Source organism: Carcharodon carcharias, chromosome 6, assembly GCF_017639515.1.
Source record: "Carcharodon carcharias isolate sCarCar2 chromosome 6, sCarCar2.pri, whole genome shotgun sequence".
Taxonomy (NCBI): domain Eukaryota; kingdom Metazoa; phylum Chordata; class Chondrichthyes; order Lamniformes; family Lamnidae; genus Carcharodon; species Carcharodon carcharias.
In genome coordinates this window covers 87,756,216-87,781,720 of record NC_054472.1, presented here as the reverse complement: position 1 = coordinate 87,781,720, position 25,505 = coordinate 87,756,216, and the positions used below count along the sequence as shown (strand labels likewise).

General features: G+C 42.4%; 1 protein-coding gene across 4 annotated transcripts in view; it reads right to left on the bottom strand.

The window, feature by feature from the left end:
- The window catches only part of arfgef1 (ADP-ribosylation factor guanine nucleotide-exchange factor 1 (brefeldin A-inhibited)), a 312,411-nt gene that overhangs the window by 238,242 nt on the left and 48,664 nt on the right, over window positions 1-25,505 (bottom strand). For all 4 annotated transcript variants that reach the window (XM_041189760.1, XM_041189763.1, XM_041189762.1 and 1 more), the window contains exon 2: window positions 8,738-8,768. In XM_041189760.1, the coding sequence (XP_041045694.1) occupies window positions 8,738-8,768 (31 nt within the window). The remainder of the gene's footprint in view (window positions 1-8,737; window positions 8,769-25,505) is intronic.

The following is a 25,505-nucleotide window of genomic DNA, read 5'->3' as shown; positions in this document are numbered from 1 at the left end:
TTTTTTCGGTAGATCGATGCCTGCTTCGGTGCCGCTTCATGCTCTCGTATGGACCTGGAAACATTTATCAATTTTGCTTCCAATTTCCACCCCTCGATCACTTTCACATGGTCCATCACCTGACACTTCCCTTCCTTGACACCTCTGTATACTGCGGATGCTGGAAATCTGAAAATAAAACAGATTCCCTTCCCTTCCTTGACCTCTCTGTCTCAATTTCTGGTGATAGACTGTCCACCAATATTCATTACAAGCCCAATGACTCCCACAGGTACCTCGACTACAGCTCCTTCCTGGCTTCCTGTAAGGGCTCCATCCCATTCTCTCAGTTCCTTCGCCTCCGTCACATCTGTTCAGATGATGCCACTTTCCAAAATGGCGCTTCCTTCTTCCTTAACTGAGGTTTCCCACCCACTGTGGTTGACAGGGTGCTCAACCGCACCTGACCCATTTCCCACGCCTCTGCCCTCACACCTTCCTTCCTTCCTACACTCCGCCTCCACACCACCACCCCCCCCATCCAAGGGCCCAAACACTCTTGTCAGGTGAAGCAGCGCTTCGCTTGCACCTCCTTCAATTTGGTCTACTGCATCCACTACTGCCAATGCGGTCTCCTCTACATTTGAGCTTTGCGGAACACCTTCAGTCTGTCCACAAGCATGCCCCAGGCCTTCCTGTCGCTTGCCATTTCAACACACCACCCTGCGCTCATGCCCAAGTTTTTCATTGGCCTGCTGCAATGCTCCAGTGAAGCCCAACGCAAACTGGAGGAACAGCACCTCATCTTCCAATTAGGCACTTTACAGCCTTCCGGACCTAACATTGAGTTTAACAACTTCAGACCACGAACTCTCTCCTCCATCCTCATCCCTTTTTTTTATCCCGTTTTTTCAATATTCATTTTTATTTTTTAATCCACTTATTTTTATTTATTTTCATTTTTATTCATTGTTTTATCCCCACCTTTCAATCTTTTTCCCCACCACTATCCCCTCCCCATCCCACCCCTACAAGAGCCAACTGTCACTTGTTCATGTTGTTCTTTCCAGAGTGCTTACCCTTGTCCTGCTATTATCACATTCTGTTTTCTTACCTTAATGCCACCATCAGCACATCCTTTAGCCAGTACTACTACCATTAACACCCTTTTGTCATTTTGTTCATGACTTCTTTGTCAATCTCTCCTATGCCCCCACCTATCACTGGCCTTCTCTCCAGCTTCACCTGCTCCATCCCCCTTAAACAGTATAAATTTCACCACATTTTTACTTCTCTTTAGTTCTGAAGAGTCATACGGACTCGAAACATTAACTGTTTTTATCTCCACAGATACTGTTAGACCTGCTGAGTTTTTCCAGTATCTTCTGTTTTGTTTCTGAATTCCAGCATTGGCAGTATTTTACTTTTATGTTATGTGGGAAAATGTCTTCATTTCAGAGGGTTGAGAATCTTTGGAATTCTCTACCCTAAAGCTCTGTGAATGCTCCATTATTGATGATAATCAAGGCCAAGATCAACAGACTTTTGGTCTCTCAGGAAATCAAGGGATGTAGTAATTGGGTGGTGTCATGAAGCTATTAATGCAGATATTATTGGAAAATATTTTTCTTTTAAAATAGTGGTTTAGTCTGTGGATGTGTCTTAATTGGATTAAAGCCAGCTAGTCTGGATGCTTTGATGTATACTAGTTTTGAGATGTAAACAGAGAGATGGAGTGCATTTGCATTCTTTGAATAAAGCATTCAAGAAGTGGGGTATATTCTGGCACCTAGCTAGCAGAGACCAAGCAATATGTTTATATTACTAATATAATTGGTACTATGAAAGGGGTTTTATTGTTAAAGAGATGGAGTTCAAAGTGGATGGTGATACAATGTGAATTTACATTCAATCGGCTTTGCTAGGTATAACAAGACAACCGTTGTGTGTGTGTATAGAGGAGAGGCAATGTGAGATCAAAAGCAGGTAAGCCTCTAATTGCCTCCACAGCAGCTAAAGTGAAAAGAACTTCATTCTGAATTCATAGGATGAAAATGCTTTGCCTGGTGTCTGGTTAAGTCAATGGGCTGCTGTTACCTTAATGGAGATTAATTTGGGAATTTGTTAAAAGTTATGATCGTAGTAATTTGTAGCCACATGTATATGTTTAACTTGTGTAAATTAATAAAATGATTCATTTAGTTTAATATAAAACCTTTTAAGAACTGGTAGTATGATTCCTGAATTTAGGGTTGCATCTCAAACATAACACTTAAAATGATAAGTTTTGACGATTGTTTAAAGTTTCCCTCCAGGATTTTTAAAAAATAACTCAGTTTTACCAACTGCTCGGTCATAACAGGTGGTTAAGAGAAGTTGAAGTCAAAGATTGGCCAAGATCATACTGCACAGTGGAACTGGCCCGAGGGGCCGTATGACTTACACCTGCTCCTATTTCTTGTGTTGCGTTTCATCTTCTCTCCCTTCAGGTTCTACCCCTCTGTCCTTCAAATTTGTCATTATCACCCCTCTCAAAAAAAAATGCTTGACCCCTCTGCGCTTGCAAACTACCGTTCCATCTCCAACCTCCCTTTCCTCTCAAAAGTTCTGAAATCTATCTCACCATTTTGTGTCCTTGTTTCCTGGAACTTCATGTTTGAATCCCTGCAATCAGGTTTCCAACCCTGCCATTGTACCGAAATGGTTCTTATGAAGGTTACAAATGACATCCGAGTGACTATAACAAAGGCACCTCCTCTTCCTGTCTACAGCCTTTGTTACAATTGATCATAGCATCCTCCTCTAATACCTCTCCACTGTCATTCAGCTGGATGGAACAGGACACATTTCATGCTTATCTAGCTGTGGCCAGAGAATTGCCATCAATGGTGTCTCTTCCCATTCCTGCAGAATTGCCTCTAGTGCCACCACAGGGTCTATCCTTAGTCCCTTCCTATTTCCCATCTACATGCTGCCCCTTGGCGGCATCATTCAAAAATGTCTGTTTTCACATGTATGCTGACAGCACCCAGTTTTACCCCACCACCACTTCTCTTTACTCTTCAGCTGTCTTGATATTATCAGGCTGCTTGTTCGACATCCAGTACTGGATTTGCAAAAATTTCCTCCAATTAAATAATGGAAAGACTGAAGCTAGTGCCTTGTGCCCCCGATGCAAATTATGCGCCCCTACCATCAACTCCATGGCAACTGTCTGAGGCTGAACTGTTTGCACCCTCAATCTCATATTTGATCCCGAGATGAGCTTTCAACCACATATCTGTGCCATCACCAAGACAGCCTATTTCCAGCTGTGTAACATTACCTAACTCCCCACTTGCCCAAGCTCTTCTGCTGCTAAAACCCTCAATCCATGCCTTCATGACCTCCAGGTTTGACTATTCTAATGCACTCCTGGCCATCCTCCCATATTCTAACATCCATGAAATTGAGGTCATCCAAAACTCTGCTGCCTGTATCTTAACTGGCCCCAAACCCCATTCACCTCTGCACTCTCTGATCTGCAATGTCTCCTGGTTAAGTAATACTCTCATTTTGAAATTTTGATTTTGTTTTCAAATCCCTCCAATGGCTTCATCCCTCCCTATCTCTGCAAACTCCTCCAGTCCTACAACCCTCCCAGATACCCATGCTCCTCTAATTCAGGCCTCAAGCATCCCTGATTTTAATCACACTACCATTGGTGGCTGGTACTTCAGTTACCTCGTCCTGAGCTCTGAAATTCCCTTCCTAAGCCCTTCATCTCTCTACCTCACTTTCTGACTGTAAGTCACTCCATAAAATATGCCCTAATATCTCCTTATCCCCAATGTCATATTTTATTTTATAATGCTCTGTAAAGCGTCTTGGGATGTTTTATTGTGTTAAGGGTGCTGTATAAATATAAATTATTTCTGTTGATAAAGTTGTAGCAACACAAAGTTCAGGGCATTGTAGGGATGGAGGAGGTTACAGAGACAGGAAAGGGACTTAAACATAATAAGAATTTTAAGTTGGAAGCATTGTGGGCCAAGAACCAGTGTAGGTTGACAAGGGCAAGAATGATACATGATTGGGACTTTGGATAGGACAAAAACAACAGTTTTGGATGAGCTGAAGTTCATAGAGTGTGGAGGTCAGCCAGAGGAGCAATGGATGAATCAAATTTGGAGATGACAAAGGTCTAGAGGATTATTTCAGTGCAGTTGAGGTATAGCTATGGTAGAGTACAGCTGAGTTACAGAGGTGGAAATGAGCAGACATTATGATGAAGAGGATGGGCTTGAAGCTCAGCTCAACCATGCAAAGGGGATGCTTAAGTTGCAAATAGTCTGGTTTAGCCTGATGCAGAAAGGAGGATGGTAATTGCTGGTGAGGGGTCAGAGTTTACAACTACTTGCATTTAAATGCTAAACAAAAATAGAGTACTCAATTTTACAGAAGTGGGTTATTTACATCTGCACTATTCTTTGAAAACAAGAGATTTACACACATAATGACATCTCAGTCATTCTTAGCAACTTACTTTCCTTACCAGCGTAGAAATTCCTGATGCCTTTGCTCTCCCACACAATCCCCATCAGTCATCCCTGTGGCCCAAATCCATTCTTACTTCCTACTGTAGTACTGTTCCACAGGCCCTGGTCATAATCTCAAAACCTCCCAAGTTGCCATGTGTAAGCCTAATGTGTCTGGACAGTATATTAGCCAAAACTGGTATTATTCTAACCAGGGATACACACAAATACAAAACCACATGGAGGCATCCTAGATCAAAGCATTGGCACCTCTTGAATTATGTCATTGTTCAAGTCAAAGATCTAAGAGATGTCTGTCCATGCAGAAGGCTGGTGTCTGCTAGACAGATCACCAAATTGTTTGATTGGTGTTGAAGATCCACCTAGCATCAAGATGTCACAAGACCCAAAAGTCCAAGAGGAAGATGATCAATGTCTCAGCCCTAAAACAGCCCAACCAAAGAAAGGAATTCCAAGTGTAGCCTCGACCAATCTAGAAAATCTTCACACATTGAACTCAATTCCAAAACAGTGGGATCAAATAAAGTAGGCTGTACTAGGCTCCTGTGCCCAGACCAGGGCTCGTTCGACGAAAACAATGCTCAAATATGTGACCTCCTGGAACAGAAATGAGCAACCTTTATTGCCTAGCAGAACAACCCAAGGTTGCAACTCAAGAAGGCAGCATTCCATCAGCTCAAGGCTGACATCCAAAGACAATTCCAGAAGATAAAGGACATGTAGTGGAAAGAGAAAACCCAACAGTTAAACAGTATTCTGACCATCAGGGCATGTGAACCTTTATTTGTTGCCTCCAAGACCATCTATAAACCAAAGTCAAATGAACAAAAAAAATCTCTTCGGTCACAGGGTAGTGTTCTTCTTCTTAAAGATCAGTCAATGCTGGGAAAAAGCATTTTGAACAACTCTTCAACCATGAATCCATAGTGGCAGCTGATAGTCTCCAGGTTGTTGCCCAGTACCTTATGATAGAATCCCATCATCAATGGGAGAGCTGCATCATACAATCAAATAGATGAAAAACAACAAAGTCTGAGGCCCTGATGATATTTCAGCTCAAGTCTTCAAAGCTGGCAGGCTTTTTCTCACATCAAGACACTACGCATTCATCCTATGGATTCTGGATTACAAAGAACACCCCTTCCAAATTTAGGAATGCAATAATTGTACCCATCTTCAAGAAGGAAGATAAATTATGCAGTGGAAAATATCAAGGTATTTCCTTCTTCAGGCAAAATCCTGATACACATTCTCCTGAACCGCCTACTTCCGGTGGCTGAGGAAATCATTCCAGAGACATTGCGTGGCTTTAGACCTTCCAAAGGAACCTCCAAAATGTTCTTTGTTGCCAGATAAATCCAAGAAAAATGTCAAGAACAACACCAGGGACTCTTCATTGCTTCAATGACCTGACCAAAGCATTTGACTCAGTAAATCATGAGGCTCTATGGATCGTGCTCCAAAGATTTGGACGTCCAAGAAATTTCATCACAATCCTGCAACTGCTTCATGATAAGACTGCAATCATCTTGAGTGGGAGATCTGAAGCAAATGCCTTCAAGATCTGGACTGGGGTCAAGCAAAGTTGTGTGATAGCCTCCATACTATTCACAATCTACCTGACAGTGGCTTTCACCTCAAGAAAGATCAAGTGCCCTCTAGATTAAGTACCATCGAGATGGAAGACTCTAACTTTGGTGGCCTCCATACCAAAACTAAACTGACAACCATAGATATGTATGAAATACAGTTTGCAGATGACTACCGTATCATTGCCCACTCCACACCAGATTTGCATGCCACTCCTGAACTCTATAATTATGTATGCAAGAAACTCAGCCTGTCCTTGAATGTCGCCAAAACAAAACCCATATCAATGTACATCTGGACAGCCAAATATTCCACCTCCCATAGATGTTTAAGGAGAGTCCTCGATATATGTTGAGCACTTCCCAAATCTCGAGTTATCTTTCTCAAAAGGCCACCATTCATGAAAGGATCCACACCACATCAGCTATGCCAATTAGCCTTATAAAAATTACAGCAGCAAGCACTTTGACCACAAAGACCGCTGAAAGTCAACAAAAATCTTAGTATACAGAGCAGTTGTCGTCACCATGCTCCTGTACTGCAGTGAGAACTGGACTGTGCATTAGCGATTCACAAGAGCGAGAGAGAAATTCAAGAGAGAAATCAGCAATGCCTCTGTTACATCCTCCAGATTCAATGGGAGGACTGTTAAACCAATGCTAATGTCTTCCTTAAAGCTAGATCAAGCAATAATCCTGCAAAATCAAGTATGATGGACTGCCAACTGTGTCTGCATGGCTAAAAATTGTCTCCCTCGTCAAGTCCAGTTCTCTCAACTCTCAAATTGGCAACATTCCCAGGGAAAATGCTTCATACACTGAAACTCTCCCTGAAGTGCAGCAGCATTGGCCATAATGACTGGCAGAAGCTCGTTACCAGCTGCTCAAAATGGTGACATCTTGTCCATCATGTTTTGAGTCCCAATGCCTTAATGATGAAGCAAAACAATGGCAGAAAATGAAAGAACTCCTGCACTCCAGGTCTCACTACCTCATGGGACATCCTGTCCAATGTGCCCAAAGATCTACAGGTCGAAAATCAGCCAACTCAGTCACATGAAAAACCATAGCAGAAACGCTTGATCCTGAGTAGACATCATCCTTGAATCGAAGGCAGGCAATGACAACACACACAGGCCTGTGCCACCAGATATTAAGAGTAGTCTTACTAAACTGCTCCGGATTGCCCTGCAAATCAAAACCTTAATGAGCAGCAAGAAGTTAACTAGTACTAGAGGCAAAATTTAGACTTTGACAATGGAGGAGAAATGCTGAGAGGTATGGAGCCGAGACCTTCAGCATTATCACTTTTAGTTAAAAGCACAAATGTCAACTCAAGACCAAACCTACCATACTACACTGCACCCAAGTTCCACAAACTTCATAAATTACCCACACAAATTGCACATTTTTAGCTGGTCAAGCTCCTACAGATCCCTAGTACATTTGAAGGTTTCTTGACTCTGGACTTCTGAAGACAGATGTTCTTGGAAAACCAGTTTGAAAGAGGGTATGAAGGGAGAAATATAGACACATATATACTATAATGGAAAGAAAGACAAATTTGGGGTACAGGGAGGAAGCAACTCGAGTATAAAATGCAAAGGGAGTGATGAGGTGAGTAGAGAACACCTGTGGGATGAAGAAGTAAGTAGCACTACTGAGCCAGAGGGAGAGGGATGGAGAAAAATAACAGCCAAGATCCTGCTGAAAAGACAAAACCCGTGGGAGGAAGGCATCACTAGGTCTGCTGGGAAAGCAGGGAAGGTTTCTCGCGGGCCTCAGTAGGCTCAGATTTAAAATATCTCTGGAATTACTCTGAGCAGTGTAATAGCATGGGCCATTATTAGCAACCCAAGGCAAAACATTGTACATACCACACTCCACACAAGCTCCATAAACTTCATAGATTACCCAAGTAAATTACACATTTCTAGCTTGTTAACACTTCAACAGGTCCCTGGCACATTTAAAGGTCTCTAAGGCTTGGCTCTGCGAGGCTATATTCTGGACATAGTAAGTGAGGTTCCGTCCTAAGCAGAATGTTCATTATTTAACAAGTAAACAAGTTCTACATGCAAATTTCTCAGTAGCTCGAAGACTCAGGCATAGTGATGGGACTCCATATGAATCAAAAACTAGCTGGCTGAAAACAAAACACATTTAAGTGCTTTCTGGAAAGCCTGGGTATGAGATTTTAATCATTTGTCTTCAGGGAAAATTGTGAGAAGTATGGAAATTAACTTTCAACATGACCGCCTGCTGCAAAATGCTGAAAGACCAACTCGTACGTTGTATGAATCAGATCCTACACAAGCCCTATTCTGGAGATTTAGAAAAACAAAAAAGCTTACAGCAATTATTCAAGATGGCACCTTTTAAAGTTGGCAATATGCAAACTATTATTAGATAGATCATAATCAGCAGGTAAGGAATACAATCACAAACATTAGGGAAATTTTTCTGTTTGCGCTTGTATTACACATTAAAACTTCAGTGTTATAGATGTACATAAGTCAAATTCTACATAATGGGAAATATCTTACTGTGGAATTCTACATTTAGATGTAATGAAGCCATCAGGAATAAATACTACAAGTATTATGAAACATTAAATTAACAATAGCTTACCTTTGTTTCTCTGTTTCTGATTTTATCTCCTCTGTTAAAAGAAAAAACACAAATTCAGCAAATATCAATACTTTATAACACCAATTTAACAACAGACCTATCAATAGATGACAGATACTTAAGTCAATCCAAAATAAAAACAGGAAATGCTGGAAATACACAGTGGTCAGGCAGCATCTGTGCAGAGAAAAAACTGAGTTAATGTTTCAGGCTTGTGACCTTTCATCATAACTGGGGGAAAGTTAGAAATATACTAGGTTTTGAGCAAGGGGTGGGTAAGACAAGAGCATTGGAAGGCCTGTGATAGGGTGGAAGACAGGAGAGACAGGATGACAACAGTTAGTCATGCAGGGCCAAAGAGAATGGTGATGGGGGCAAGAATAGGTGTGCTACTGTGCAAAAATGAAAATAACGAGAAAAACCAAAACATGCAAAGAAAAGGAAACAATATGGTTGACAGAATTTAGTCTGAAATTGTTGAACTCAGTGTTGAATCTGAAAAGCTATAAACTGCCTAATCAATGAGGTGCTGTTCCTCAAGCTTACATTGAGCTTCACTGAAAGAGTGCAGCAGGTCAAGGACAGAGATGTCAGCGAGAGAGCAAGGTGGAGAATTAAATAGACAGGCCACTGTCCTCACTGAAACTCAGTGTCATACTTGAAGACTGAAAGGAGGTGTTCCGCAAAGTTGTCATCCAATCTGTGTTTGGTCTCTTCAACATAGAGGACACCACATTTTGAGAAGCGAATATAGTGGACTAATTTGAAAAATGTACACACAAATAGCTGCTTCACCTGGAAGGAGTGTTTGGGACCTTGGACAGTGAGGAGAGAGGAGGTAAAAGGGCAGGTGTTACATCTCCTATGTTTGCATGGAAAGATGAAAGGCATTGGGGGTGATTGAAGAGTGGACAAGAGTACCACCGAGGGAATGGTCTCTTTGCAATGCTGAAGGGAGGGGTGGGGGGTGGAAAAACGTATTTGGTGGTGGCATCAAAATTGCGGAAAATGATCCGTTGAACACAGTGACTGGTGGGGTGGAAGGTGAAGACCAGGGGGACCCCATTGTGGTTCTGGGATGGAGGGGAAGGGGTAAGTGTAGAAGTGCGGAAAATGTGGCAGATATGGTGGAGGAGGGCCCTGTCAACCACCGGGTTGGGGGGGGTTCTTCATTGAGGAAAAAAGACACGTCAGAAACACTGTGGAAGGTTGCACCATCGAACAAATGCAACAGATGGCGGAACTGGGAGAACGGAATGTAATCCTATTGGGTGTAGGGTGTGAGTAAGTATAGTTGAAGTAGCCGTGAAAGTCGGTGTTCCAGTTCTGTTCCAGTGAAGCTCAATGTAAGCTTGAGAACAGCACCTCATGTTTCAATTAGGCACTTTACAGCATTCCAGGCTCAATATTGAGTTCAACAATTTCAGAGTATAAACTGTTTCCTTTTCTTTGCATGTTTCAGTTGTTCTCTATTTTCACTTTCGGACAGCAGCACAACTACTCTAAGTATATCTTTTGGTTCTTTGTTTCTTTTCTTGCCCCATCACCATTCCTCTGGCCCTTTAAAATTAAATCTTCTGTATTTCTATCTCTCCTGACTTCCACCCTATCACAGGCCTTCCTTTGCCCTTGTCCCATCCACTGTCTTGCTCAAAACCTATTACATCTCTAACTTTTCCCAGTTCTGATGAAAGGACATCGACCTGAAACATCACCTCTTTCTCTGTCCACAGATGCTGCCTGTCCTGCTGAGCACTTCCAGCATTTTCTGTTTTTGTTTCATATTTCCAGCATCTGCAGTATTTTGATTTTCACTTAGTCAATCCAAAACTGCCTATACACTGGTGTCTTCCTCTGTTTCAAATATTTTCCGATGCTCGTTTAAAAGATGCAATAATCTCTGCTTCAACAATTTACTATAGTAAAACAATCAATGGTCAACAACTCTCTATATAAACAAGATTCTACTGTCTTCTCATCACTCAGACAATTTGACCTTCTTCCCCACCTAGTAACTAACCTCCAAAAATCAAAATATTAGTCTTTACCATTCATCCCATCAAAATGCAATTTTCTTGCTCCCTAAGTCTCTCTCCACAATTTGCAGCTGAATTGATTAGCCTAATGTTTGTTGCTTCAGCAATCTGAAATTCCTGTGGTCCTGAAGTTTCCTTCTTTCCATATAATTGGGACAGGACGCTCTTTTGGTGGCAATGAACTGGCAGAGAATCAGCCATGGATAAACAGAATGTTATATGCATGTGAGCAGACAGCCCTTAACAAAAGATTTCTGGGGTCGCAGTGAAATGGGTGGGCAGGTAGGCAGTCAGACAGCAATGTCAGCTGCAATGAACGGGCCATGAATAAATCAGCAGGTGTGGGCAGTGTTTTGGAAGCAAAGAGAAAAGCCACAGTAAGTCTTCAGGTCAACTGGCTACACATTTGGGGGAATTCTGCAGTAGGTCCCAGCAGTCTGGAGCTAGCCAGAAACATTAGAAGATCGGGGATGTAGGGAAGAGCAGGAAAGATCAGGGCTAAGATATCAGTGTCAGCAGCAACATGTGCCAGGTGATTCAGATAGCAGCTAGAATGACAGTTCTAATTGCGAATTGCATGGTTTGGGAAAGGGAAACCATGTGGCAAAGTCAGCCAGAGACAGAGAAAGGAAGGAAGTGTGTCCTGGAGATCTGTAAGGAACAAAATATTAAAATATACATTTAAATTTAGCATTCCTGCCTAAATGCTTTCCTGATCTTTGGCAACAAGCCTGATGGCTGACACAAGGAAGCTCTGAGAGTGGGACACCTCAACAGACAATTTGTAGATACAGCCAGCAGTATGCAGACTGGCCAGCTTTTTTTTAAAAAAAGCGTAAACTCTTAAGTATAGGATAGCAGTTATTGTCTTAGTTGCTGAGGATATATTAAAAAACCTTGTCACAGTGCTGCTTACGGACGCAACAGATGTTACAAGTGCTGATATTTTTAAAACAGTTCTCACTGACAAAGCCTGACAGGAGTCGTCAATGCATTTTAAGATGGAATATTATGTCTTTCTAACAGTAAAGCCAAATTTCAAGTTAGAAATTCACAATAGATCATTGGCGTGGTTACAAGACAGGAAGTTCATTAATTTTTGCATTTACAACAAACATGCATCACTACAAGGACTCTGGAGGATGCGTCATAATTATTCCCAGTCAACTGATTCCCAATCTACCAAGGGCCAAGGCAAAATCCTTTCAGTCAAATAAAACACAGAAGACTCTGCCTTAGATTACTAGAACCCCCAGCAGTCCTGTAGGAGATTTGCATGGCTTTAATTAAAATCTAATAAATTACCAAGAGAAACTCCGGTGAGGTAAAACCATAAACAAAGGAAACAGCAGGATATGTGACTAGCTCACACAACTAGACTATTTCATTTCAAGCGCATATAACAGTGTCAATGTATCTGTTTAAGAAGGGAGAGGGACAAGAAAGAGACAGAGAAAGACAGAGTCGGTGGTGAATGGAGAGAGTGAGAGAAAGAAAAAAATCAGAGAGGGGGAGAAGGGGAAAGAGAAAGATCACAAGAAAGCAACTTTCAAGTGTGGGTGGAAAAGTAAGGAAGAGACGAATACAGAGCACCTGTGAATGAAGAAGAGGAAAGAAGCATTACTCAACCTGACTGAGAGAAAGCAAAAGAAAATGCAAAAAAGCCCAACCAAGATCACATTTCCATATTCCTCCCCACAAGATTTCTCCGATTTTTCAACAAGGCGTGGGTTATTTTTTTTTCTCCATAATAGAGTGCATATTCTATATTACCCTGTTCACCCCTCCTACCAAATGGCTCTCCAAGAACATCATTCTTTCTTCCCACTCATGCCTCTCCATGCTGGCTCTCTCTCACCCCATCCTTAATTATAGACTCCAGTAACTTTCCAACAAAAGATGAGGTTAACTAGCCTATAATTCCCCAATTTCCCTCCCTCATCTTCCTCATCCTCTACAAGAGCAGGTCAAAGGCTGGGAATTCTGTGACGAGTCACTCAACTCCTGACTCCCCAAAGCCTGTCCACCATCTATCTACAAGGCACAACCCAGGAGTGTGATGGGATTCTCTCCCCATGCTTGGATGAGTGCGACTCCAACAACACTCAAGAAAGCTGAACACCATCCAGGACAAAACAGCCCCTTTGACTGGTAAACCCCCCCCTCCCCCCCGCCAACCCACCCACCCCCACCTCATCACCTCTTATTTTTAAACTGTGTCCCTTAGTTCTAGTCTCTCCCATAAATGGAATCATCCTTTCAAAAACCACCGTTAAGCCCCATCAGGATCTTTATGTTTTAATAAGATTACCTCTCATTCTTTTAAATTCCCATGCATACAGGCTCAATCTGTCCTACTGTTTCTACCTCCATAGCATCATGTAGTTCTATCTCTACCTGAATCTATCGGTTGCTAAAATCCTCATCCGTGCCTTTGTCTTCTCCAGAATTTACTACATCAGTGCTCTCCTGGCCGACCATCCATGTTCCAAACACTATGTCAGATCACTCAAAGCTCTGCTGTTTATCCTATCCAATGCCAGATCTTTCTCATCACTCCTGCTTCTGTTGCATAGTAACTGAATATTGCGCTCCAGAAACAACTCTAATCATGTTAATTACATTGCGAAAGAGGCAGGTTCAAACCAGTGAAAGGTAACTTTAGGATGGATAGCGGGAACTTCACACTGAGGAATCAACGTATCAAATAGACTTCCACATAGAATAATGAATGTAAAAACCCTAGAGGCATTCACAACAACTTGTACTTAGTACAGTGCCTGTTAAGAGAAATGTCTCAAAGGACCTCACAGAAGCATAATCAAAATATTGATTAGCAGACTCAAAATATTCTTGAATTATCTGAACTTTAATTTCAGGCTCTTATTTGTCACCCCTCTCCTCGTTCCCCACCATTGGCAGCCATGACTTCAGTCACCTAAGCTTCACACTCTGGAATACCGCTCCCCTAAAACACCTTCACCTCTTCTTTAAAATCCTCATAAAATCTCTACACATTCAACAAGGTTTTGATCATACCTCCTAATATCTCAGTTTTTGTCTCTCAGTCCAATATTTTGATTATGCTTCTGTGAGGTGCTTTGAGACATTTTTCTTAACAGGCACTGTACTAAACACAAGTTGTTGTGAATGCCTCAAGGGTTTTCACACCCATTATTCTATATGGAAGTCTATTTGATATGTTGATTCTTCAGTGTGAAGTTCCCGCTATCCATCCTAAAGTTATCTTTGACTGGTTTGAACCTGCCTCTTTCACAATGTAATTAACATGATCAGAGTTGTTTCTGGAGTGCAATATTCAGTCACTATGCAACAGAAGCTAGTCCAATTGGTCCAAAACAAAAACAAAAATACCTGGAAAAACTCAGAAGGTCTGGCAGCATCTGCGGAGAGGAGCACAGTTAACATTTCAAGTCTGCATGACTCTTCAACAAAACTAAGGAAAAATAGGAAAGAGGTGAAATATAAGCTGGTGTGGGGGTGGGGTTGGGGGGGGGGGTGTGGTTTGGGACAAGAAGAGCTGGATAGAGGGCCAGTGATAGGTGGAGATAACCAAAAGATGTCACAGACAAAAGGACAAAGAGGTATTGAAGGCGGTGATATTATCTAAAGGAATGTGCTAATTAAGGGTAGAAAGCAGGACGAGCAAGGCACAGATAGTCCTAGTGGGGGTGGGGTGGGGTGAAGGAATCAAAAAAGGCTAAAAGGCAGAGATAAAACAATTGCTATCTTGACTCCATTCTCTCTCCCCTTGTCCAGTCCCTTCCCACCTACATCCGTGATTCCTCTGACACCCTACATCATATCAACAATAAACAAAAACAGAATTACCTGGAAAAACTCAGCAGGTCTGGCAGCATCAGCGGAGAAGAAAAGAGTTGACGTTTCGAGTCCTCATGACCCTTCGACAGAACTGACAGAGTTTTTCCAGGTAATTCTGTTTTTGTTTTGGATTTCCAGCATCCGCAGTTTTTTTGTTTTTATCATATCAACAATTTCCAGTTCCCTGGCCCCAACCGCCTCCTCTTCACCATGGTCGCCCAATCCCTCTACACCCCCATCCCCCACCGGGATAGTCTGATGGCTCTCTGCTTCTTCCTCGAACAGAGGCTTGAACAATCCCCATCCACCACTACTCTCCTCTGTCTGGCTGAACTTGTTCTCACACTGAACAATTTCTCCTTCAACTCCTCTCACTTCCTCCAAATAAAAGGTGTGGCTATGGGTACCCACATGGGCCCCAGCTATGCCTGTCTCTTTATGGGGTATGTGGAACATTCCTTGTTCCAGTCCTACTCTGACCCCCTCCCACAACTCTTTCTCCAGTACATCGATGATTACTTTGGTGCTGCTTCATGCTCTCGTCTGGACCTGGAAAAATTTATTAATTTTGCTTCCAGTTTCCACCCCTCCATCATTTTCACACGGTCCATTTCTGACACTTCCCTTCCCTGACCTCTCAATCTCAATTTCTGGTGACAGACTGTCCACCAATATCCATTACAAGCCTACCAACTCCCACAGCTACCTCGACTACAGCTCCTCGCACCCCGCTTCCTGTAAGGACTCCATCCCATTCTCCCAGTTCCTTCGCCTCCATCGTATCTGTTCTGATGATGCCACTTTCAAAAACAGTTCCTCTGACATGTCTTCCTTCTTCCTTAACCGAGGTTGACAGGGCCCTTAACCGTGTCCAGTCCATCTCCCACGCATCCACCCTCACGCCTTCTTCTCCCTCCCAGAAACATGATAGGGTCCCCCTTGTCCTCACTTATCACCCCACCAGCCTCCGCATTCAAAAGGATCATCCTCTGCCATTTCCGACAACTCCAGCACGATGCCACCACCAAACACATCTTCCCTTCACCCCCCCGGAGGCATTCCATAGGGATCGTTCCCTCCGTGACACCCTGGTCCACTCCTCCATCACCCCCTACACCTCAACCCCCTCCCACAGCACCTCCCCATGCAACCGCAGAAGGTGCAACACCTGCCCCTTTACTTCCCCTCTCCTCACCGTCCAAGGCCCCAAACACTCATTTCAAGTGAAGCAGCATTTCCCTCAACTTAGTCTACTGCATTCGTTGCTCCCAATGTGGTTTCCTCTACATTGGAGACACCAAACGCAGACCGGGTGACTGCCTTGCAGAACACCTTCGGTCTGTCCGCAAGCATTACCCAGACCTTCCTGTCACTTGCCATTTCACCTCTCTTCTATTTTAACTTAGTCCTGTTGAAGGGTTATTCGGACTTGAAACATTAGCTGTGCTCCTCTCCGCGGATGCTGCCACACCTGCTGAGTTTTTCCAGGAATTTTTGTTTTTCTTTTGGATTTCCAGCATCCGCAGTTTTTTGCTTTTATCCAATTGATCCAACTTCCACTTACAGAAATCAGCAGCAGTTCAAATATCCAACCCTGTGCTGAGATAACACTACATGATGTTTGCATCGTTAAGCTTTTTCTTACAAGTAAAATTTAAATTTCTTCTAAAATGTTAAGAAATTCAAACTTTTGACTGCTTGTTTACTATAGTAGGGCAGGAAGGTGGTTTGAGTCTACAGTTATATGCCAGGTAAGCAATTTCTTTTTACAATATTACAGTTTGGTCCTGTTTTAATGTTGCTATTTCAGATGATCCTTGAATTAAATGATAGCAGCACTGATCTGCTATGTCAAATTCAAGTGTTCCAAACACTTGCTGTTTGATAAAGTGAGGAGTGGAACATTTTTCTGAAGTTACGAATGTAGATCCGATAGTAGTAAGTACAGCCAAATAGATGATAAATAGGAAATATGAACTTTCAAACTTGGGGTTTGGGATTCACATTTAGGAATGAGATGAAGAGAAACTTTTTCGCACAAAGGGCTGTGAATCTTAGAAATTATTTACCCCAGAAGCTTGTGGATGCTCCATTGTTGAATGTATTTAAGGCTGAGATAGACGGGTAAACACAAAATGTCCCAGTCATGTCAGTTATCTAGCATGCAGGAAATAGGAGACACTGGGATGTTCAGAACACTTGAATTGCCTCTTCACCATTATTCCCTCACAGCACTTCAAGATTTTACTAGGTTATTTGCTGACATATTTGACAAACTCACATTACTCAATCTCTCTTTGCATGTTACACTGTTACATTTTCATTAATTTAAAAACTACAGAGCTCTGCAAAAAAAATGTTATGGAGTAGTTATGTGTTCCAAGATAACTACATTCCCAACTCTGTCTTCTGAGAAGCTCATGTTTATGAAAACGTAAGAAAAAGTTTTTTTTAAATTACAAAAGTTAAAACAGAAAATGCAAGTGAAACACAGTGGATCCACCAACCATGAAAGTAGACGGTTCCAAAAAACAAAGTTAGACCTCCATCAGATCTGTTAATTCCATAGTTGCCCTCTCAATACTACTGCGAAGTGAAACATCGCATCTGTTCCTATTCCTAGCCTCTTGCGCGATTATTCTAACAATTAACTTGTTTTGCTGTTATTTGTACTGGTATTTTCATATCGGTGAATCTTTGTTGTGGCTGATTTGGTAGTACAGTTGATCTGACAGAAAAATTAGATTTGGAAAAGAACTCTAATTGAATTTACTTACAACCTCCCTTTCAAAATCCCAACTACTTAGCCTTTGGCCCTCCATTCACTACAATATTTGTCCATTTACTGATTTGCTCAACCACAAGTTCACTTCCACCTCTGATGCCAGAGTTCCTTCTCAAACCACTACTCTCTCTCACCTTTGCCGTTCTCCCAGTACAACGTTCATCGCCATTCCCTTAAGTCCAAGGGGCGCAGACTTGAATGGATATGGTGGAAAACTGGTTTAGTCATTCATCACCACATACAGCTGGACAAATAAAGCATTATCGCTCTTGCTCTCACCTTCCAAAGGAGTTCACTATTTTAAGATCATTCTGGAATACAAGGTTAGCCTGTGACTTCTTTACAGTCTTCTTAAACCCCTCTTCCTTGTCTCCTCCATCCTTACCTCCAACAATAAATGTGAAGGGCTCATGGACATCTTTGCCACGAACATTGAGACCATCTGGTCAGCTGCCTCAGGCAGTACCCTCCCTTCCCCTAGTTCATTGGTCAAACTTCCTCTAAACTTGTCCTATGCCCTAATCCTGAACTCTCATTATTCTCTTTGTCTCCCCTCATGCCCCTACAGAGCTCAACTTGTCCACAAGAGCCACCTCCTTCTCCCTTGACGCTATTCCCAATAAACTGTTGACCATCCAACTTCCTTTTCTAGCTGTCATGTTAGCTACAAGTGTTAATGGTTCTCTCTCCTCAGGTTCCATTTCTACCTTCTTCAAATTTGATGCCATCATCCCTCTCCTCAACCTCTGACCTGTTGCAAACTATTGATACAACTCCAACCTCCCTTTCCTTTCCAAAGTCCTTGAACGTGTTGTTGTCTCCCAAATATGTACCCATCTTTCCTGGAACTCCATGTTTGAATCTCTTCAATCTGCACAGTACAGAAACAGCTGTCATCAAAGTCACAAATGAAATCCTATGTGACCATGATGAAGATAAACCATCCCTCCTTTCCCTTCTCGACCTATCTGCAGCCTTTGACACAGTTTACCAAACCACGCTCCTCCAATGCCTTCCCACAATATTCCAGCTGGTCACCCAGCTCTACTTGCCACCATCCCTCTCAACTCGGCGAATCATCATACTGCTTTGCTGTCATTCACCAACAGGATGAGCAGAAATTTCCTCTAATTAAATACTGGGAATACCGAAATCATTGAGCAGTATGTTTCACCCTTGGAGGAGGCAGGAGGGAAAACTGGCCTCAAAGTGGCATGTCGGCCTACCACTATGTTCCTACCTCTGGGCCATTTTAAAAGTCGATGGTTGGGAGGTGACCAATTAAGTCCCTCAAAGGGCTGAATAGAAGAACTGGGGTGACGGTGACTGGAATTTTCAAGATAACAGCCAGGTTCCCCATGGTCATAACATGGGCAGGGGATGGAGGCAGCCTCTTGGCAGCAGGGGGGTGGAGAGGGAGGTTTAGAAGTGCTCCATCCCCCACGAGACAGCCCTCCCCCATCTGTCATGCCTTCAGGCCACAGCTTTAGCCACTGGTCTACGTCCAAATGCAGCAAGATCTGGACAATATCCCAGCTTGAACTGACAAGTGACAAGTAACATTCACACAACTGTCAGGCAATGTCCATTTCCAACAAGAGAGAATCCAACCATCGCCCCCTGATGTTCAATGGCATTACCATCACTGAATCCCCCACTATCAACATCCTGGGGGCTACCATTGACCAAAAACTGAACTGGGCTAGCCATATAAATACAAGAGCAGGTCAGAGACTAGGAATAATGCGACGGGTAACTCACCTCCTAACTCCCCAAAGCCTGTCCACCATCTACAAGGCACAAGTCAGGAGTGTGATGGAATACTCTCCACTTGCCTGGATGAGTGCAACTCCCACAACACTCAAGAAGCTTGACACCATCAGGCAAAACAGCCTGCTTGATTGGCACCACATCCACAAACATTCAATCCCTCCACCACCGACACACAATAGCAGCAGTGTGTACCATCTACAAGATGCACTGCAGGAATTCACCAAGGCTCCTTCCACAGCATTTTCCAAACCCACAACCACTACCATCTAGAAGGACAAGGGCAGCAGATTAATGGGAACACCACCACCTGGAAGTTCCCCTCTAAGTCACTCACCATCCTGACTTGGAAATATAACACTGTTCCTTCACATATCGCTGGGTCAAAATCCTGGAACTCCCTTCCGAACAGCACTAGGGGTGTACCCACACGACATGGAATGCAGCAGTTCAAGAAGGCAGCTCACCACCATCTTCTCAAGGGCAACTAGGGATGGGCAATAAATGCTGGCCCAGCCAGCGAAGCCCACATCCCATGAATGAATACATTTTTTAAAAAATCCAGTGAAGGGGCTGCCACTCCCACAATGATGGCCTGGCAACTGTTGCCTTTTTAAAATTAAATTTTCATAGCTAGTCTTCAGAAGGCCCTCTCATTCCCCCTCTGCCTTACATCGGCAGCTCCCGCCTCAGTCAGTTGAGTGCCAATGTTTCCTTGCTGGAGCCTTTCTTATTGGCCTCCAAACTGGTGAGCCTGGCCGTCATCCTTAATTGTGTTGGCCCACTTACTCCTGAATGCACCTTACCTGCTATGGAGAAACTAGTGGATAACTAGCCTAAATTCACATCATCACAGTAAGTTCAGTGACTATCTTATTCACAAGGGCTGCAACAGCCTGGAAGAGCAGGGTATCTCTGACAGCAACTTGTGGATTTTGGCGATTAACTGCACATGGGCAGACACTAAATTGCTAACAGATTTATCCTATAATAGCGACACGCACAGTTAGCCTCACCATTATTACCTCAAAATTCAGACCAGATTTTTTCATTCAATGGATGTAGGCGTCGCTGGCCAGCCAGCATTTATTGATGAACCCTAACTGCCCTTGAGAAGGTGATGGTGAGCTGCCTTCTTGAATATTACAGTCCATGTGCCGTTGATACATCCAAAATGCTGTTAGGGAGGGGGTTCCAGGATTTTGACCCAGCCACAGTGAAGGAATGACGATATATTTCCAAGTCAGGATGGTGAGTGGCTTGGAGGGGAACTTCCAGGTGGTGGTGTTCCCATTTGTCTGCTGCCCTTGTCCTTCTAGATGGTAGTGGTTGTGGGTTTGGAAGATGTTGTCTAAGGTGGCTTGGTGAGTTCCTGCATTGCATTTTGTAGATGACACACACTGCTGGCATTGTGCATTGGTGGTGGAGGGAGTGAATGTTTGTGAATGGGGTGCCAATCAAATGGGCTGTTTTGTCCTGGACGGTGTCAAGCTTCTTGAATGTTGTTGGAGCTGCGATCATCCGGACAAGTGGAGATTATTCCATCACACTCCTGATTTGTGACTTGTAGATGGTGAACAGGGCTTTGGGGAGTCTGGAGGTGAGTTATTCATTGCACAGTTCCTAGTCTCTGACCTGCTCTTGTAGCCACAGTATTTATATGGCTAGTGCATGTCAGCTTCTGGTCAATGGTAGGATGTTGATAGTGGCAGATTCAGTGATGGTAATGCCATTGAATGTCAAGGGGTGATGGTTAGATTCTCTCCTGTTGGAGGTGGTCATTGCCTGGCACTTTTGTGGCGCAAGTGTTACTTGCCACTTATCAGCCCAAGCCTGGATATTGTCCAGGTCTTGCTGCACTTGGACATGGACTGCTTCAGTATCTGAGGAGTTGCCAATGGTGCAATCATCAGTGACCATCTCCACTTCTAACCTTATGATGGAAGCAAGATCATTGTAATTCAAGACAGAAATGGGAATTGTATCCCTGCGATGACAGCTGCCTTTCAAAGTAGAAATTTACACTGTACTTCAATGAAATACAGAGAAGAAACAAAGACTCAAAGACTGAATGAAAACAAAGCTCAAAAGCAGGAAAACTAATAAAACAAATAAAGAAAGAGACACAACAGGAGTCTGTAAACAATCAAAACTTATGCTATCTTGACAGAGCACACTCCAGTGGTCCAGTTGTCTGATAACTACTCACTGAAAAGATGTTTGTTGATTATGCATGAGTTTGGTGTGTCCATGGTAACAACGTCACTGAATACCAATACAGAAAAAAATCAAAAGCAATAACTTTGTTTAATTATTAAAACTAATTGTGAAATAGTTACAAGTAGAATGCATATCCCTATTTTCATGGTACCAGCACTGAATCCTAGCCTTCCCCTACTATATCTGGATGACAGAGCCTAAGCTAATCAACCTGCTAGCTGGACAATGATTAAATACACCCACATGACTTGTAACTAGTGATGTTCTTTTTCCAAATTCATTAACTAGCCTACTAAAAACTCTATGCTAGCTGGTCAATGTAATAGTACAAGCGTCATACATAACTTGAATGTAAATCACTGTCATATGAGTTTTAACTATTCCTTAATTAAGCCTCACCAGCTACATCATTTAATTAACACTACCAAATTTGCACCAAATGCTATCCTCTTAACCGTCTGTTCAATCCAATAAGCAGCCAACAGCAGCACACATTCATGACTGCAACTTGAACCTCACATCTACTGAGAATTAATAGGCGTCACCACAAAAATCAAACATTTCTTTGACATCGATTGCAGTTAGTTGAACTGTAAATTCAAACAGTAACAGTTTGAACTTCATATATATTATTCCACCGACTTGGAAGATATGACTTATACCAGGAAATTAAAGAAAAGAAAATACATTGGTACTAAAGCAATTCACAATCTCAAATACCTTTCAAATGAACCTCTGTCAAATGTATCCTCTGTCACAAATAGCACTATTTCATCAGTCACTGCAATTTGTGCCATAAAAGGTAACTGATTAGTCCATGAACTTTGAAAACTTTCATATCACTTAAGATCCTTGAGACATTCCCGATCAATCGGATAACACCAAATGTTTCAAAATAGTTTCAGATGTAGATAAATTGGATTGGTCAAGCTTGTTTTTAGCTTAGTTACAGCATGTTTTCATGAAGATACATTCTTGTTCCATGATGCCAAAATTCCATATAGAAATAGAAGCATACCATTTGGCCCCTGCAGCCTGCCCTGTCATTCAACATGATTATGTCTGATCTTCTGCCTCAACTCCACTTGCCTCCCACTCCCAATGTCCCTTAATTCCTTGCTAAAATCTCTCTCCAAGGCTTGAATATACTCAACAATGGAACAGTGGGAGAGAATTCCACAGATTCATAATGCTTTGAGTGAAGAAATTTATCCTCATCTGAGTCATAAATAATCAGCCCTTTATCCTGAGGCTATGGGCCCATGCTCTAGATTCCCCAGCCAGGGGAAACAGCTTCTCAGTGTCTGCCCTGTTAAGCCCCTTCAGAATTTTGTATGTGTCAATGAGAATTTTCTGAACTCCGTAGAGTATAGCCTCAATTTACTCAGCTTATCATAAGACAATTCTCTCATCTCAGAAGCCAATCTACTGAACCATGTCTGGCCCTTCTCCAAGGCAAGTATATCCTTCCTCATTCCCCAAAACTGTGCACTGTACTCCAGGTGTGGTCTCAGGTGTAGAAAGACATCCCTGTTCTTGTACTTCAGTCCCTCTGTATTGAAGGTCAACATGCCATTTGCTTTCCTAATTGTTTGTTACACCTGCATGCTAACTTTGTGTTCCTGATACGAGTATATCCAAGTCTCGTTGAATATTAACATTTGCAAGTTTCACACTTTAAAAAAAGATATTTTATTCTTATTATCCAAAGTGAATAATCTCATACATCTCCACATTATACTCCATCTTCCACCTTGTTGCCTCATCTCTTTATATCCCTTTGCAGCCATTTTTTGTCCACATCACAGCTTACATTCCCACCTAGCTTGATATCATCAACAAACTTGGATACGCTACTCTAAGTCTCTTCGTCCAAGTCATTAATAGGTTGTAAATAGTTGAAGCCCCAACATTGATCCTTGTCGTGCCTCAGTGGTTAGGGGACATAACTGTAAAATCAGAACTAGACCATTCAGGGCTGATGCCCTGAAATACTTCTTTGCACAGAATATGGAACTCACTTCTCCAGAAGCCATTTCAGGTTAGATCAATTGAAAATTTCAAAACTGAGATAAAGAGACTTTAGTTATGCTTGGGTATTAAGGGTTACAGAACAAAGGTAGGTAGATGGAGTTAAGCTACAGATCAGCCTATTGCTATTCCTTTGTTCCTATTTCTCTTCTATATACCCTACATAAAATACCAGTACCTGACTGAATCAATCTTTAACAGTTCATTTTACACCTATCCTTTCAATTTAACACAAGTTTACTACAGTTAATACTCCCTTTCCTGGATGTGATGATTCGTAACCCACATTCTAACTTCTGCTGTCAATGAATGCCAATGTGCTTGAACAGATTTGGACTGATGTCACTTGCATTCTATATGAACGACTCAGTAAAACGTTTAAAACAGGTGATGTCTGGCTCATCCTCATGCTTCTTCAAAACGTTCCTGCCAGAGTAAATCACTTTATGCTCTATAAGAATCTGGGAAAAAATGACAAATTCACAAGGGTTAATGATTATTTTTGCGTATATTGTGTAATTATGAGATTATCTGAAGTATGTATTAATAATTTTAGTTGCCTTATTTACCTAGACTTTCACCTCAGGACAAAAGAAAGCCATTTGCCTTTTCCCATCACCCTTCAACAGAAGGGTCATGAGGACTCGAAACGTCAACTCTTTTCTTCTCCGCCGATGCTGCCAGACCTGCTGAGTTTTTCCAGGTAATTCTGTTTTTGTTTTGGATTTCCAGCATCTGCAGTTTTTTTGTTTTTATGCCTTTTCCCATCTGCTGGGCACTGGAGTATATTGCAACATCATGTGCATTTTGACCACGTAACTCTGAACTTCCACTGTTCAGTAATCCACATAAAATTAAAATGAAACTGATATTCAACTAATAGATGACATCTATTTATAGATGACAAGTCACATCTTCTTGGGAATTATTATGTGGAAAAATTCCTTGACCATATGTCAAAGCATCTGAATATTTTCTAAAGCTGCTGTTAGAAAAACAAGTTTTGATCACTAATTGCTGCAGGAGAAGCAGGGGATGGGGAAAACACAGGCAAGGCAATTTTTAATCACCCATCCTGAGGCAACATCCAAATGACTCCGCCCAACCCACACAGCCACTATTGAGAAAAAAAGACTCCTCCCAACCCACAGGAGATGTGGATACTCCTCCTCTATGCATAATCTTTCCACAAAAAACAAGAACAAAGAAAAGTACAGCACAGGAACAGGCCCTTCGGCTCTCCAAGCCTTCGCCAAATCATATTGCCCGTCAACTAAAACATTTTGCACTTCCGGGGTCCGTATGCCTCTATTTCTTTCCTATTCATGTATTTGTCAAGCTGCCTCTTAAACACCACTATCGTACCTGCTTCCACCACCACCTCTGGCAGCGAATTCCAGACACTCACTACCCTCTGCATAAAAAACTTGCCCCGCACATCTCCTCTATAGTTTTCTCCTCTCACCTTAAATCTATGTCCCCTAGCAACTGACTCTTCCACCATGAGAAAAAGCTTCTGACTATCTACTCTGTCCATGCCACTCATCATTTTGTAAACTTCTATCAAGTCACCCCTCAAACTCCGTCGCTCTAGTGAGAACAATCCAAGTTTCTCCAACCTCTCCTCATAGCTAATAACCTCCAGACCAGGCAGCATCCTCGTAAACCCCCTCTGCACCCTCTCCAATGCCTCCATATCCTTCTGGTAATGTGGCAACCAGAATTGCACCCAATATTCCAAGTGTGGCCTAACCAAGGTTCTATACAGCTGCAGCATGACTTCCCAGCTTTTACTCAATACCTTTGCCAATGAAGACAAGCATACCATATGCCTTCTGACTACCTTATCCACCTGCTTTGCCACTTTCAGTGACCTGTGGACCTGTACACCCAGATCCCCCCGCCTGTCGATGCACGTAAGGGTTCTGCCATTTAGTGTATAATTCCTGCTTGTATTAGACCTTCCAAAATGCATTACCTCGCATTTGTCCGGATTAAACTCCATTTCTCCACCCAAGTCTCCAACTGATCTATATCCCGTTGTATCCTTTGACAATCCTCTTCACTATCTGCAACTCTTTCA